The sequence below is a fragment of the Leucopleurus acutus genome (assembly GCF_964270905.1).
Source record: "Leucopleurus acutus genome assembly, chromosome: 13".
NCBI classification, from domain to species: Eukaryota; Metazoa; Chordata; class Mammalia; order Artiodactyla; family Delphinidae; genus Leucopleurus; species Leucopleurus acutus.
This window is the reverse complement of record NC_139155.1, coordinates 80,355,988-80,370,870: the sequence shown is the minus strand read 5'-3', so window position 1 is coordinate 80,370,870 and position 14,883 is coordinate 80,355,988. Positions and strand designations below refer to the sequence as shown.

The following is a 14,883-nucleotide window of genomic DNA, read 5'->3' as shown; positions in this document are numbered from 1 at the left end:
ATAAAATGTGGGGGGAAGATGTGACAGGCACTTTCAGCATCCTGCTTGCCCTTTATTGAACTGACTCTCCCTGAATTGACTTAAATCCCCAAATGTTTCTTCTCTCTGTTTTGTATTTCACTCAGGAGTGGTATTAACTGGCTGCCGTGTTGCACCTCAGGAGGGACTGCTTTTTGGCACAAAGGAAAAGATTTCCCTGAATGATTCCTTGTACTTTCTTAGAAGGAGGGATTTCAAACTGGTGGCCCATGGGGAGACATGTTCAGCTGCCCAGAATTCTACAGATTGGGGATATCTTTATATAAGAACTGAGGTTACTGGTCTCTCTTGAAAATGATAAGCCCTGGGTCCCATCTTCACATGGCAAGATGAGTAGAACTAAGCAGAGGTTCTTCCCTTCAGCTGTGCAGAATTCCTGTTTGCCACAGACCTCACCACTCCCTACTGTGTTACCCAGCCTGATTTTTTTCATTTATGCCATTTGTCCGGCTCTTAATGATCACTGCCTTGGCACTGACAAGCTCCACACATACAGAAGACTATCAGTTGCTGTGGAAGTTGACTGGAGCCTCTCTTTCAAAGTCCTTAATTTACAGGTGAAGAAACTGAGGTCAGGAGAGAGGAAAGGACTTCTCCAATGCCACGCAGTGAACAGAGTCACAGTGGCTAAACTAGGTCTCCTGATTCCTAATTCAGTGCTCCCTCATCCTCAGAATGGACCACACTGCAGCCCAGAGTTTGATCTGCAAACTCGCCCAGGGGGGATTTCAATTCAGTGAGAGTTCAAGTGCAGTGACTCACTCGTCCTTCCTCCAACTGTAGTTGTGACTATTCCTGAAGGACAGTTTTTTAAAGGTTTGTGGCTCCTGCTTTTTCTGTGCATCTCTGGAGACAGATACACATGATATCTCCATAGCAACTTTCTGTGATAAAAACAAAGGCTCTCCTTCTCAGGGCACTTAGAAGTGCCCTGATGAAACAGCAAGGAAACGGTGAAACTTCATGAGGGGCAATGATAATCCTACCAGAGAGAACATGCTTTTGAAGAGCTCAGTGTTTTAATAAACAGGGTTTAGTAAACAGACCCAGGACTAACTCTGGGCTCTGCCACTGCCCAGCTGTGTGGCCTCATGCAAATCACTTAACCTCTTCAAGCCCTAACTTTCTGCTCTCCTACCTGGAAATAAGAATACTGCCCCCATGGGGTTGGTTAGTAGGAGGACAGGACTGGCTAATACACCTAAAGAGCTTCCTTAGCACAGAACCTGGCCCACTGTAATTCTGTTCAAGATTGGCTTCTAAAAATTACATAACCACAATAATGCTCAGCATTTTCACATTTTCAAAGTGAGATTGCATACTGTTTCCTGGGGTTCTTTACTAATGTAAAATAGATAGCTAGTGGGAAGCAGCCTCATAGCACAAGGAGATAAGCTTGGTGGTTTATGACCACCTAGAGGGGTGGGATAGGCAGGGTGGGAGGGAGGGAGATGCAAGAGGGAAGAGATATGGGAACATATGTATAACTGATTCACTTTGTTATAAAGCAGAAACGAACAACCACCAAAAAAAGAAGTGAGCAGAAACCAGCATTATATCCATTTTGTGGTTGGAGCACAGGTTCAGCAAGTCTCATCGTGTGTTCTCTCAACTGCCTTCAGCTCTCTGCTCTTGCCATTATTATTATTACGGTGCTTGTTTGTTAAGTGGATGAGTTTGGGGGTTTGGGGGGTTAGGAATGGTTTTGAGTGAAAAGAATAGACCTCTTGATGTTCTCTTAATAATAAACACACGTTCTAGTTTGTAGAAAACCCTGTCTGTTCGATCACTCACTTATTTTCTGACTGACTTTGAAAGAAAAGGGAGAGCGAGAGAGAAAGAGAAGTGACTGTTACTGATTAAACGTAGACAGTGAGTGAATCCATTTCCTTCCAGTGACATCTTACGAGGCGGCTGCTCGGCCACCCCTTCCCTGCTGCGTGAGGTGGTGTCCAGCCAAACGACATTTCTTCTAAAATCCCCAGATGAGCATTTTAATTAAAATTTATAAAAACCATCCAACAGCACGAGGTTCTGACTTCCCTTCACTCAGAGAACCAAGTAGAAAAAAAAATCCCATCAGAGAGAAGACTGGCGAAAATGCCTCCCACCAAAGTTGGGGCTGGTAGCCAGGCGGCAGAGTCACGTGCTGACAGTTACCTTTGGGGCTGTGATGAAGCGCTCCCACCTCTGTCCCATGGACTTGTCCTTATTGATTTTTTTTATTGTGCTCTTGCTTCCACCTGGGTCCCTGAGTGAGAAACAGCTTAATGAGTTTTCCGTTTCTAGAGCCTCAGTTTATTACAAGTACTTTTAAGAAATGCAGTAAAGAGATGATGGATGGTGGCTGTTCTCTGCTCTGATTTTTTCCCCCTCCTATACTCGGGAAGCAGCGGAAGGGACAGCTCTTCAGAGCCGGGTCTCGCGAGTGGGAATCGAGGTTAGGAGAGACCACCGCTTACTGGGTAGGGACTGAGGGAGGTGGAGTGTATTTGTACACATCCCGCATCTGTTTGCGTTTTGGACTTGGGTCCTCTCATAGACTCCAGGGTAGGTCTGCGGTTCCTCTTGGGGGTGAATTAAAAAGCATGTTCATTTCCAAATCTCTGCCTGCTCTGGTGCCTACGGGTCGCACCATCAGGGTCACTTCTGAGTAAACGCACAGAGAGAATTACTAACTTTGCTTGGGCGGGGGGAGCTTACAGGGTGCGTTGCACAATGAAAATCACTGGTTTGGAGTTTATTGAGTGAAAATTCTACACAATTCTACATGCAAGACGCTTCTGTGCATTCTCGCTGAATCATCTCAACAAAACCTTGTGATGCAGTCATTTACCATCCCATTTTACAGATGAGAAAACAAACTCGGGGTCTTAAGTCACTCATCCAGGTGCATATTCACAATGAATCTAATGACCCTCACTTGCATGGGTCCCGCCAGGGCCCTGTACCTAATTTTGTATTTTAACTTTGTATTCTTTTTCTTAAAGCGCCCCTCTCCCCAATTAAATAAACTTCAGGTTGCGTGAAACCTGGATCTTCCCTCATGGGTTGGAACTTTCTGGGTATGAGACTGAAGCCCCAGCAAGTTTGGATGGTGACATACCTATAACCCTTGATCAGAAACCCGTGGGAGCGGATGTGTTGCCAAATTCAGAATCTTGGCATTTTGGAATGGAAATATGCTGCACGTAGACCATATGTTAACATAATCCTTCCAGCGGGATCTCGGCAGCATCTTATAATCAAACACATTAATATTTCTGCAGTGATATCTATGAATATTTACACTAGGTGGGATAAAGACCATAAATAGCTTCAAGTCAAGTTTTGCCACCAAATCAGTTTGGTTCGTGTCAGATTTTGCTGTCAGATTGAGTTATGGCAAAACTGAGTTTTCAGAGCCTTTTGGATTTTGGACCTGTGGCTATGGGGCGGTGGATCCCTGTTGACAAGCAAGCTCTCTCAGCGACCTCTACCTATCTATGTATTGACGGATTGATCTGTTGATCTCTCCATCCATCCACCCATCCATCCATCCCTTTCTTTCTTTCTCTCCTTTTTCTCTGCAGAAAGGGTTTTAGATGGCTGGGAGCCTTTAGATCCTTTGGCTGGCTGTCATCCAGCGTAGAGGAGGGACCTGAGGGAATGAGATGGCCAGACCAGTTTGATGTGGGGAGGCACCAACAGGAGTCTAGACTTAGCAGGGGCTGCCAAGTGCTGGTGCGGGGGCGGGGGGGGGGGAGATGCTCAGATAGGAGGCAAAGGTGATCAAGATAAATAAAGCTCGATTCTTATGGCACGCGGGTCTGAGCCGCAGAATCAAAGGTTTCCGCCAGCCCAGACGGGGAGGGGGATGTGTGTGCTCTTTATTGGCAGAGCCCTTGCTGGGCACCTACCAGCTCACAGCCACAAACTGAGAAATGCACACAGACGACAAGGTGAAAGTCAGGCTGGGGAGGGTGGGGTGAGAATGTGCCTCCAAGCTTTTTGTAAGACTTTATGTTTGATTACACAATAAAAAGCCCTCTGAATAATTAACAGTGAAGCTCATGTAACGTTGGTTCTGCCTGCCTCTCCCCAGAGTAATCAAATTAGGGAATATTTAAAATCCAGCTGGAGGAAGGAGCAGCAATACTTCAGTCCTATAAACAATATTTAAACTAGCGGCACTTTTGAAGTCTAATTTAAGGCTCACCAACTGGAAGCTTTAGTGTTTCTGCTTTGCAGCGTTTCTTTCAAGACCACAGGGCTTTTCTCGCTTTTCCCCTTTGCTAACGCAGCTCCTGCTGTGCCTCCAGCCTTCTTCTTGATGTTCAAAAGCAAACCCTCTTCCCCTTTTAAAATTAAATCTGGTACGGCCAAGCTTTCAAAATCTTAAATATTCAGACCCGATCGGGAAGATGGAGGTTTCTCGTTCACGCAGACTTCCAAGACGACCCAAAATCTATTGTGACTCCAGGCAGCAGGCTAAATGAGCTAAAAATGCAGCAAGGTCCCAGGGATCTTAAAAAGCCCTGAGCATCGTTCTTGCAAAGCCACTGATAAAGAAAGGGCCTGGTTGGACAGAATCCGTCTCTCTGATGTTTCACTTTCAGTAGCAAATAAACCAAAAAGGAGGATCGATAGGGGGAGAAAAGGCAATAACCCAAGCGTCGTCATCCACAGTGGGCTGACTGCACACTACTACACAGGCAAGCTGAAGTTCCTGCCCACGGCCTGGAGGGACAGTCAGGGCCCTGCACCCACCAGAGTCCCAGGTCTTCTCGGCTTCTTAAAGTTGGGGGTCGCTCTGTGACTTGCTTTGTTCAAAAATACTTGAGCGAAAGTGACACGTGGCCTGTAGGGTGATGCTTTAAGGGCCAGTGCTCAGGTCAGATTCCCTTTCCTGCTGGGTCCTTGGGCCACTATGGTGAGCAGAGTCCCGTGCGGTGGACACGTAAAGGGTGAGTGAGAAATGAACTTGCGCTGCGCTAAGCTGCTGAGATTTGGGGGTGCTCATCACGGCAGCTTAATTGGCCTTACCTAATTGATGCCTCTGATTTACTGTCTGTGTGACCTCAGGCCAGTCTCTCTTGAGCATCAGAACCAGGAAAAGGGGTGTACCTGGGTGGCTAACAATGGGTTTAAGAATCGGGTGGACCAGCTGTTTGAGTCCTCCGCCTGCCCTGCTGCTTCCTAGATGTGAGATTTTGTGTAATATTTACCCTCTCTGAGCCTCAGTGTCCTCATCTGTCAAATGGGGGAATATCAGCGAAGTCAGAGGATGATTAGAGTGAAGATGCAATGAAATGGGGCTCGTTAGGAGCTTTCCAGGGTGCCTTGTATACACAACTGAATACAGCTGAACTATGAACAACACATGCTTTTTTCAATAGAAACCTTAATGTGGCTTGGAGGAGGGGCTGATGGTGGGCAAGGAGGCACTAGGGCACATCCATGGGGGAGAAGTGGCTGTGATTTTGAGACCACATTTTGTCTCTGCTGAAGCTTTCTGGGGGATCCTATCTGCCAGAAATCAAGGGAAGAAGTCGTTGAGCACCGCTGCATCTCTTTTAACTGTACCGCCAAGCACATTTTGTTCCTAGCAGCCACTTGAAGACATCTATCCACAGCCGCAATCAGAGTAATTTTCTCAAATACTTCACTCTTTCTGAATCCGCATTCGCTCCTCAGGGTGGAAAGTCTGCTGGCTGGTTTAGGATGTGTTCACGTGTCCACAACAAGATGGGAGAACGGACGTAACTGCTGATTTTGCAGCAGGGAGGGAACAGAGTTCAAAGCTCCCAGGATCTCCCAGGCCAGGGCGCCCATCCCAACTCCTGAGTGATAGGTGCTCTGATCATCCTGCCACGTTTTCCCACTCCTGTAGAGATGTCTACTTGAGAACAGGAGTGGAGGAATGATGCAATTAGGTCAGTGCAGGTAAAATCAGAGACTTCACTCAAACGTCACCTTCTCTGTGAGGCTTTCCCTGACGACCCAACTTAAAAGCCACCCCCCCCAACCCTGTCACTATCACATCACCCTGTCAATTTCTTCATGACGCTTAATGCTATCTCAAGGAATCTTAATTATTACATGTTTATTATCTGTTGCTCACCTCCACATCCCTTGGAATAGAAGCTCCAGAGAGCAGGAATGTTGTTTTGTTTTCATGGGTGAATCCCCAGTAGTGCCTGAAAAAAGTGGGTTGAAGGAAAACGAGACTTTCTGGGGTCGGGGTGGGGGGAAGCATTGCTGCTAATGTGTTGTTCAGAATGATGCCGCCTTTTTTTCACAAGAGTGACAATCCGGCAAACACTTAAAAGATTTGGGGGGAATTGGTTAAGTATGTTGATAAACTCCACAGTCGTTAAAAGAGGTTTTGACATGGAGAGATGTTTAACTTATTTATTAAATAACAAAAATTTAGTTGCAAAACAATAAATGTAGAACGGCCTTTTTTTAAAGGAAATTATATATTTAGATATCATATGATCTTGGTAAGTTGGGGTCCCTTTTGTATCCTGGCAAATAAATGAGTTATTCTTTTTTTTTTTTTCTTGACACCAGACTGTTCCCTAAATTAATTGAAGATTTGGGGGCCTTGGCTAGAAACAGAGGAAACAATCATTTAGTGGTTAAGTGCACATGCTTTGCATCTGGGCTACCTGGGTTCAAGTCCTGACTTCCACTAGCTGCGTAACTTGGAGCAAGTTACTTAAATTCTCTTTGACTCAGTTTCCTCATTTGTAAGTCAGAATGAGGCTCAATTAAGGTCATATATCCAGAGCAGTGCTTGACAAAGAAAGCACTCAAATGCCAGCTATTTTCCTTATAACACAGTAGCTGGATTTAGGTGACTGTGTCATATTTGAAAGGCTTTATATATAGAAAGGCATCTATATTTTTCTAAAGCAGGTGTGGGTTCTTTGTGCCTGAGAAGCCCAGCCTTTGAGCGTATGGACTCTCTTAATGAAAATCAGGATTTTCCACTTGGACTCTCCACTTAAGAGTGGGTCCAGGAGTTCCCTGGTGGCCTAGTGGTCACTGCCGTAGCCCAGGTTCAATCCCTGGTCGGGGAACTGAGATCCTACAAGCCAAAAAAAAAAAAAAAGAGTGGGTCCAATGGTGTCTCTCTGGGACAGCCCGAGGCAGTAAGACATACCTGACTGCCCCAGCGGAGAGCACATGATTACCTGCCTATGGAGGCTCAAGGCTGTTGGAACAGCTCATCCCCTCTGCCTGGAAGGTACATCAGTAACTCTTCACTTCCCTCTTAGGCCTGGGGTCTGTCCTGTCCTGCCCCACTGGGTGGGGGTGAGTGGCACTGGGAAGAGGTGGCACTAAGGCTTGAAGTGCTTGCTTACACCGGGTCTTGTCTGTTTCTCTGTAAAGATCCATTCGTTTCTAGTCAGTCCTTGGAAAGTGAGTCTCTAAGAAGAATAAAACCAGTAGAAGTTCACAACCCCCGAACCAACTCCAAAATCCAAAGGGTCTTGACAACCAAAAAACAAAATTAATAACCTATTTGGCAGCAAAACATGACCTGAACTGATGGGAGGCTATTGATGACCTTTATTTACCTTTGAGTATCCACTTAGTGTAAATATTCATTCAGTTTTTTTCCTGCAGAAATATGTTTGATGATAGGGTGCTGCCCCAGTTCCCTCTGGGAGTAAGATATTCTATACGGTATATGTCCCATATTTCTTTTCTAAAATGTCGAAAAAGAAAAAAAAAATCAGAATTCTGAAACCCAGCTGGTCCCAAAGGTTTGAATAAAAATCTGTGGGCCCTGATATATGAAACAAGTCTTACTTTGCCTAACAGAAGCCTACATCTCTCAGAGAAGGGTAATTAGTACATTCATTATTGAAGGCTCAGTTTCTGCTCTGCGTGGACCTGATCATCTTGTCAATTGAAATAAACTCTCCTGCTAGGAGTAGAATTAATGAGGATGCTGGGAAATGATAATGTGTTTCAATTGCCACACGGTGAAATTGGGAAGGCCTTTTTTCCTTTTATTTTTTTTCTAAATAAAGCAGAGACTCCGGTGCAACTAAGAATGCAATGCTAAAATCTCTCATCTGTCCATTTACCAAACCATTCGCCAATCCATCCAAATATGGGATGTTCCTGCAGTGAACAAAGATCATCTGTTTGTAGCACGCTAGATGCCAGTTAGTAAAGTTTTGCTGCCTGTAGAAAGCCCACTTTGAGGTGTTGAATCACCCCACTTTCTTACTATAAAATCCATAAGGGGGCAGGATTGGACCTACAGCCATCATAATGTCTAACAGAAACGAAACCTGTGTGATCTACAGGTCCTGGAGAATGGATGTTTCCTTCTGGAAAATGCATGGTGGGTATCAGGACTCAAGGTTTATGTTTCGAGCACTTTAATAACAGAAGATGCTTGCTTGACGGTGGAAACTCTGAGAAGCACAGTCAGGGGAATTGAAGATGTGGTATTTTCCTCTTGGGGTCATTCCCTGGATTGCCCATCTTTGCAACCAGATTTTGGTTGAACTCACGTAGCCTTCCCCCCGCCCGCCCCCATCTCGTTGTATCTGTCCATTCGCTCAGTGAACATGGATCTCAGCTGTTGGTAAAATTCTGCTCAGAGGTTTATTTCTTCCCTAGCCCTAAGTCTCAATGGTATTACAGTCATAGCCCTAACTGCTCTTTAAAATCGGGATTTTGATCTTGAATAGCTATCGTCTTCTCAGACATCAGGCTAAATGTTCTATGTGCTCTGTCTTGCTTAATCCTTACAAGAACTCTTCTGAAACAGGAACACATTTGACACATGAAGAAACCAAGACCCAGAGATATTAAGTGACTTTGCCCAAGGTTACACAGCCATTAAGTGGCAGGGCCTGGACTCATCCATGTCCTTCTGAGGTCAAAGTCCTTGACCTTAATCACTCTACTCCCTCTGGACCTTAAAAAATGTGTTTGAAGATTTGGGGAAATTCACATTATGGCATAAGTGTGAAACATCATAAATAGGGATTAAGCATTAAAGAGAAGACACCCTTTTCTTACTAACTAAAAAAGAAAAAAATCTTTCTGGCACTTGCTAGGGAACATAACACTCGCCCTGCCCCCATCATTCCTAATTTTTTTTTTTTTTTTTTTTTTTTGCAGTACGCAGGCCTCTCATTGTTGTGGCCTCTCCCGTTGCGGAGCACAGGCTCCAGACGTGCAGGCTCAGCGGCCATGGCTCACGGGCCCAGCCGCTCCGCGGCATGTGGGATCTTCCCGGACCGGGGCACGAACCCGTGTCCCCTGCATCGGCAGGCGGACTCTCAACCACTGCGCCACCAGGGAAGCCCTAATTTTTTTTTTAATCAATCCCAAACAATGGTATGCTAGAGTCAGCTCATACTGCATCACAAGAACTACATTTGTGCATCTCTTCCCAACTCCAAGTTAGTAACATCATGGTGGTAAGCTTGAAATCAACCAGGGTGGGAGTATTTATACCATGGAAATCGGCATGGCTGCAAATCATGGTTTTTCCCTCTCTGGAGAACTGGTGATTAAACACTGACCAGCATACCACTGACCCCCAAGTGAAATCACCATCAGGAGCAAAGGGTTCACTGAAAAAAACGACCCCCAACAAATACTCTGACTTCCTGGGGGAATCATTCCTGGGCTGCATGTTTCCGTCAGGTCTGGCTGAGGTTCTGGTTGGTTGAGGTTCTGCTCTTACAGAGCTGCTCTTACAGATACTGTCCTGACAAGTCACAGGAAAACCTCCACTTGACTCAATGTAACCACTGTTTTTTTTTTTTGGATAACAATTTTGGGTCCCCTTATGGGCATATTTCTAAAACCAATCAAAGGAAATAAAGATGGTCCTTTTTGTCTTCTCAATCCAAATTCTGTATTATGTTCTTTCCTCAGTTTGGGAGAGTGGTGCCCAAATGTCAGAGGCAAGATGTCGCCGCTGGTAGCTCACTCAGGGAGATACAATGCTTTTAGAGGTCCACTGGTTCAGAGGCCTTCCTCTTAGAATCTAGGTATCAACTGTGAAAAAAATTAGATGTTGCACGGACCCATAAATTCTATTTCTCAGAACCTAGCCAACAGAAATATTTTCAACCCAGCACAAAATATATGTGCAAGGATATTCCATGCAGTACTATTTGAAATGGCAAAAACTGGGGAACAACCCTAGTGTCCATTAGTAGAGAAATGGCTATCTAAAATATGGTCTGTCCAGACCAAAGAATACTCAAATATGAAAAGAATATGGTAAAAATGTTAAAAGACTGTGGAAGCTTTGCCTGTACCATGTTGGTAAACAAATGTTTGCTGGGCCAGGCAGATTCAATGGGACACAGGGTGGACTCACTCACTACACCCAGCCCGTGTTCTTTGCAGGCACCTCTGGTGATAGCTCTATTCCAAGAAGAGGCCCTCTGTCTAAATCCTGTTAGGCAGTTAGGGGGCAGGTCAAAGTTTCTTCCTGAGTTTTTTGGGCCTTTATTGTTTTTAGCTCAAAGTAATCCACGTGCCAAAGAGACATTTTGGGGTGGCAAATTCTGCTCCCCTACAACCATGATGGAAAGATGTCTGTAAGACACTGTAAAAGGGGGAAAATCACATACATTTCCACTAAGATCAGGAACAAGGCAAGGTTGCCCACTCTCACCACTCTTATTCAACATAGTTTTGGAAGTTTTAGCTACAGCAATCAGAGAAGAAAGGAAATAAAAGGAATCCAAATCGGAAAAGAAGAAGTAAAGCTGTCACTGTTTGCAGATGACATGATACTATACATAGAGAATCCTAAAGATGCTACCAGAAAACTACTAGAGCTAATCAATGAATTTGGTAAAGTAGCAGGATACAAAATTAATGCACAGAAATCTCTGGCATTCCTATACACTAAGGATGAAAAATCTGAAAGTGAAATCAAGAAAACACTCCCATTTACCACTGCAACAAAAAGAATAAAATATCTAGGAATACACCTACCTAAGGAGACAAAAGACCTGTATGCAGAAAATTATAAGACACTGATGAAAGAAATTAAAGATGATGCAAACAGATGGAGAGATATACCATGTTCTTGGATTGGAAGAAGCAACATTGTGAAAATGACTATACTACCCAAAGCAATCTACAGATTTAATGCAATCCCTATCAAACTACCAATGGCATTATTCACAGAACTGGAACAAAAAATTTCACAATTTGTATGGAAACACAAGAGACCCCGAAGAGCCAAAGCAATCTTGAGAACGAAAAAAAGAGCTGGAGGAATCAGGCTCCCTGACTTCAGACTATACTACAAAGCTACAGTAATCAAGACAGTATGGTACTGGCACAAACACAGAAATAAAGATCAATGGAACAGGATAGAAATCCCAGAGATAAACCCACGTACATATGGTGATCTTATCTTTGATAAAGGAGGCAAGAATATACAGTGCAGAAAAGACAGTGTCTTCAATAAGTGGTGCTGGGAAAATTGGACAGCTACATGTAAAAATATGAAATTAGAACACTCCCTAACACCATACACAAAAATAAACTCAAAATGGATTAAAGACCTAAATGTAAGGCCAGACACTATAAAACTCTTAGAGGAAAACATAGGCAGAACACTCTATGACATAAATCACAGCAAGATCATTAGAGAAATGCAAGTCAAAACTACAATGAGGCATCACCTCACACCAGTTAGAATGGGCGTCATCAGAAAATCTACAAATGATAAATGCTGGAGAGGGTGTGGAGAAAAGGGAACCCTCTTGCACTGTTGGTGGGAATGTAAACTGATACAGCCACTATGGAGAACAGTATGGATGTTCCTTAAAAAACTAAAAATAGAACTACCATATGATCCAGCAATCCCACTACTGGGCATATACCCTGAGAAAACCATAATTCAAAAAGAGTTATGTACCACAATGTTCACTGCAGCACTATTTACAATAGTCGGGATATGGAAGCAACCTAAGTGTCCATCAACAGATGAATGGATAAAGAAGATGTGGTATATATATACAATGGAATATTACTCAGCCATAAAAAGAAACAAAATTGAGTTATCTGTAGTGAGGTGGATGGCCCTAGAGTCTGTCATACAGAGTGAAATAAGTCAGAAAGAGAAAACAAATACCATATTCTAACACATATATATGGAATCTAAAAAAAAAATAAAGGTTCTCATGAACCTAGGGGCAGGACAGGAATAAAGACACGGATGTAGAGAATGGACTTGAGGACATGGGGAGGGGGAAGGGTAAACTGGGATGAAGTGAGAGAGTGGCATGGACATATATACACTGCCAAATGTAAAACAGCTAGCTAGTGGGAAGCAGCTGCATAGCACAGGGAGATCGGCTTGGTGCTTTTTGAGCACCTAGAGGGCTGGGATAGGGGAGGGTGGGAGGGAGACGCAAGAGGGAGGGGATATGGGTATATATGTATGCATATAGCTGATTCACTTTGTTATACAGCGGAAACTAACACAACACTGTAAAGCAATTGTACTCCAATAAAGATGTTAATTAAAAAAAAAGACACACAACAAAACTTTGAAAGGGAAAACACAAAAACATGGAGAATGAGAGGAGTAAAAGGGAGTGGGAGAGGAGGAAAAAGAAGAGGAACAAATGAGGAATAGCGCTGGGGAGACATGGTCCAAGAAGGGAGCTGGAGAGAAATCTAGCTGTGCTTCCAGGGCGGGGCTGGGCTAGCTGGCCAGTTTCTGTGGTGTAAATACTCCCACCATGGCTGAATCATTTCAAGCTTCCGATGTGGAGTTGGGGAGAGATGCTGGGAGGGATGCACAGGGGGGCTGTCACCACCGCATGACCCGTATGACCTGGCTCCAGCTCACCCCCCTGTTTGGACCCCACATAGCAGCACTCCTAAAGCAACCCACCCACCAAGAAACAGCAGTAGGAGGAAGGGAACCCATGGGAGCTTCCTCCCCCATGGCCCAGTCTCTTGCTAGTTACACGGCAGGTGGAAGGGCTGAGACCTACTTCGGATTCCAGCAGGTGATCACGGGCTTCATGGTGTGGTGGGTGTGGTCGATAGTCAGGGCCTCCAGGAGCCAGTGGAGGGCACAGAGCTGGCGGAAGATGGGCTCGCTGCAAAGACAGAGGGAGGAAGCCCAGGGGGCTCCTGTTAGAACAACATTCTTCACAACAGTGGCGACAGAGACAGGAGTGGTGCTGGCTCCCGGCTGGAGAGCTGTCTCCAGGCTCCAGGAGTGTGGCAGCATTTCCCACGCACCAGCATTAAACTTTCCCAATGGGCTCCTGAGCTATTTATTGGCCCCATTTTACAGATGAGGGAACTGAGGCTCAGAAGAGGTGAGGAACTTGTGCATGTCACTGGGCCAGTAGGCGGCAGAGCTATGATCTGACACAAGGTGACCCTATGCCAGTTACTGGGGATTTGCATGCACAGTGGGAAGAGACAAGGGAGAGTGTCCCACAGGTAGAGGACTGGATCCAGGCAAATGAGAGGACTGAAGGAAATGAACATCCTACAGGCATCCGATTCTTCATCTGATAAAAATACAATAAATATACTAGCAGGGCCCAAAACGTCCGGAAACACAAGGAAACTAGTGTATTTATTGTACTTTCTCTCCACCCCAATTAAAAACTAGACCCACTGCTTTAAATTTATAAATCCTTTGCCCCAAATGTAGCTGGATGTTGAGGAAAACCACATTGAACACATGATTTGAAAATGTACCTAAAACACCATTTAAAAATAGGTCTAACCTGTATTTTCTGATTTGGGGGGCATTCTGTATTACGATGAGCCAGGCATTGGGTAGGACACCTGACACATGTTATTTATTTCTCCCCAAACCCTGCCGGATAGGAATCATTATCTGAATTTTAGAGAAGAGGAAACTGAGGCTCAGAGAGGGGCCATCGGTTTGCTCCAGGTCACACAGCTTGTTGGTGGCAGAGATGGGTCCTGAATATCCCACTCAATGCTCTCGACAACCCTATAAGAAGGGTGGCTTTATTCCGTCCTCTTTGCAGACAAGGGACTGGGAGAGGTAGAGTTGCCTGAGGTCACGCTAGGATTAGTGAGGATTTGAACCCGCATCTGTTTAATCCCAGAGCCGGTGCTTTTGTGGACCTGAGCTCTTATTGTTTGAGGTGCTGATGGGGCCAAATGAGTGGCCACCCTGAGAGCAAGGTCAGGAGAGGGTTAACCTGCTGCCTGCATTCTTCCTGGAAGTGAGGCGGAGTCCTAACTAGCCAGCCCCTCCCTGCATGATTTCTCCTCTTACACTAATGGGTCAGAGGCCTCCATTACCAACCTGTGTAATTGCTCTTCTCTGAAACTGCTACTGTATTGATCGATACTCCCCAGGGCTCCTGGGCCTGTGCTCAGAGGGGCAGGCAGGAATCCAGCCTCCAGCTTCCAGGAAGGCCCCAGCTCAGAAGGTGGAGTCCGAGCCCCGGGGCTCAAGTGTGGAGCAGGCCCAGGCGTGTCCCAGAGAGCCCCTTGAGAGGCACCCATGTCACTCTGCTTGCAGGGGAGCTGCCCCCATGCACCCCACTCCTCCGCCCCCGTGCTCTGGGGCAGCCGTGTCCACCCGGTCTTAGGAAAACTCGAGTCAGCAGCTCTGTCTCTCTTTTTTCATCTAGAGCGCCTTCCTTCCTTTTTTTTTCCATCCACAAGTTATTTTCTAACAATAAGCACCCACCATCCCTCCCTTCTAATTTACAGGACCCGCAAGCCCACAGCCTTCCCAGTTCTGTGTCTCCCCCTTTACGCCATCTCGGTCCCTACAGGTAAGTGCATTTTGGCAGCTCCGGGTACCAACAGTAGCAGTGGCTGTACCACGTGCCCAGC

The 14,883-nt window shown here is 45.3% G+C and overlaps 1 protein-coding gene across 1 annotated transcript in view; it reads right to left on the bottom strand.

Annotated features, from left to right (window-relative positions):
* CCDC60 (coiled-coil domain containing 60) overlaps nucleotides 1-14,883 on the bottom strand; it is a gene marked incomplete at both ends in the record, with an annotated part of 162,436 nt that overhangs the window by 21,980 nt on the left and 125,573 nt on the right. The window contains 2 exons of the mRNA XM_082852610.1: nucleotides 2,200-2,290; nucleotides 13,038-13,145. Coding sequence (XP_082708736.1) covers nucleotides 2,200-2,290; nucleotides 13,038-13,145 — 199 coding nt within the window. The remainder of the gene's footprint in view (nucleotides 1-2,199; nucleotides 2,291-13,037; nucleotides 13,146-14,883) is intronic.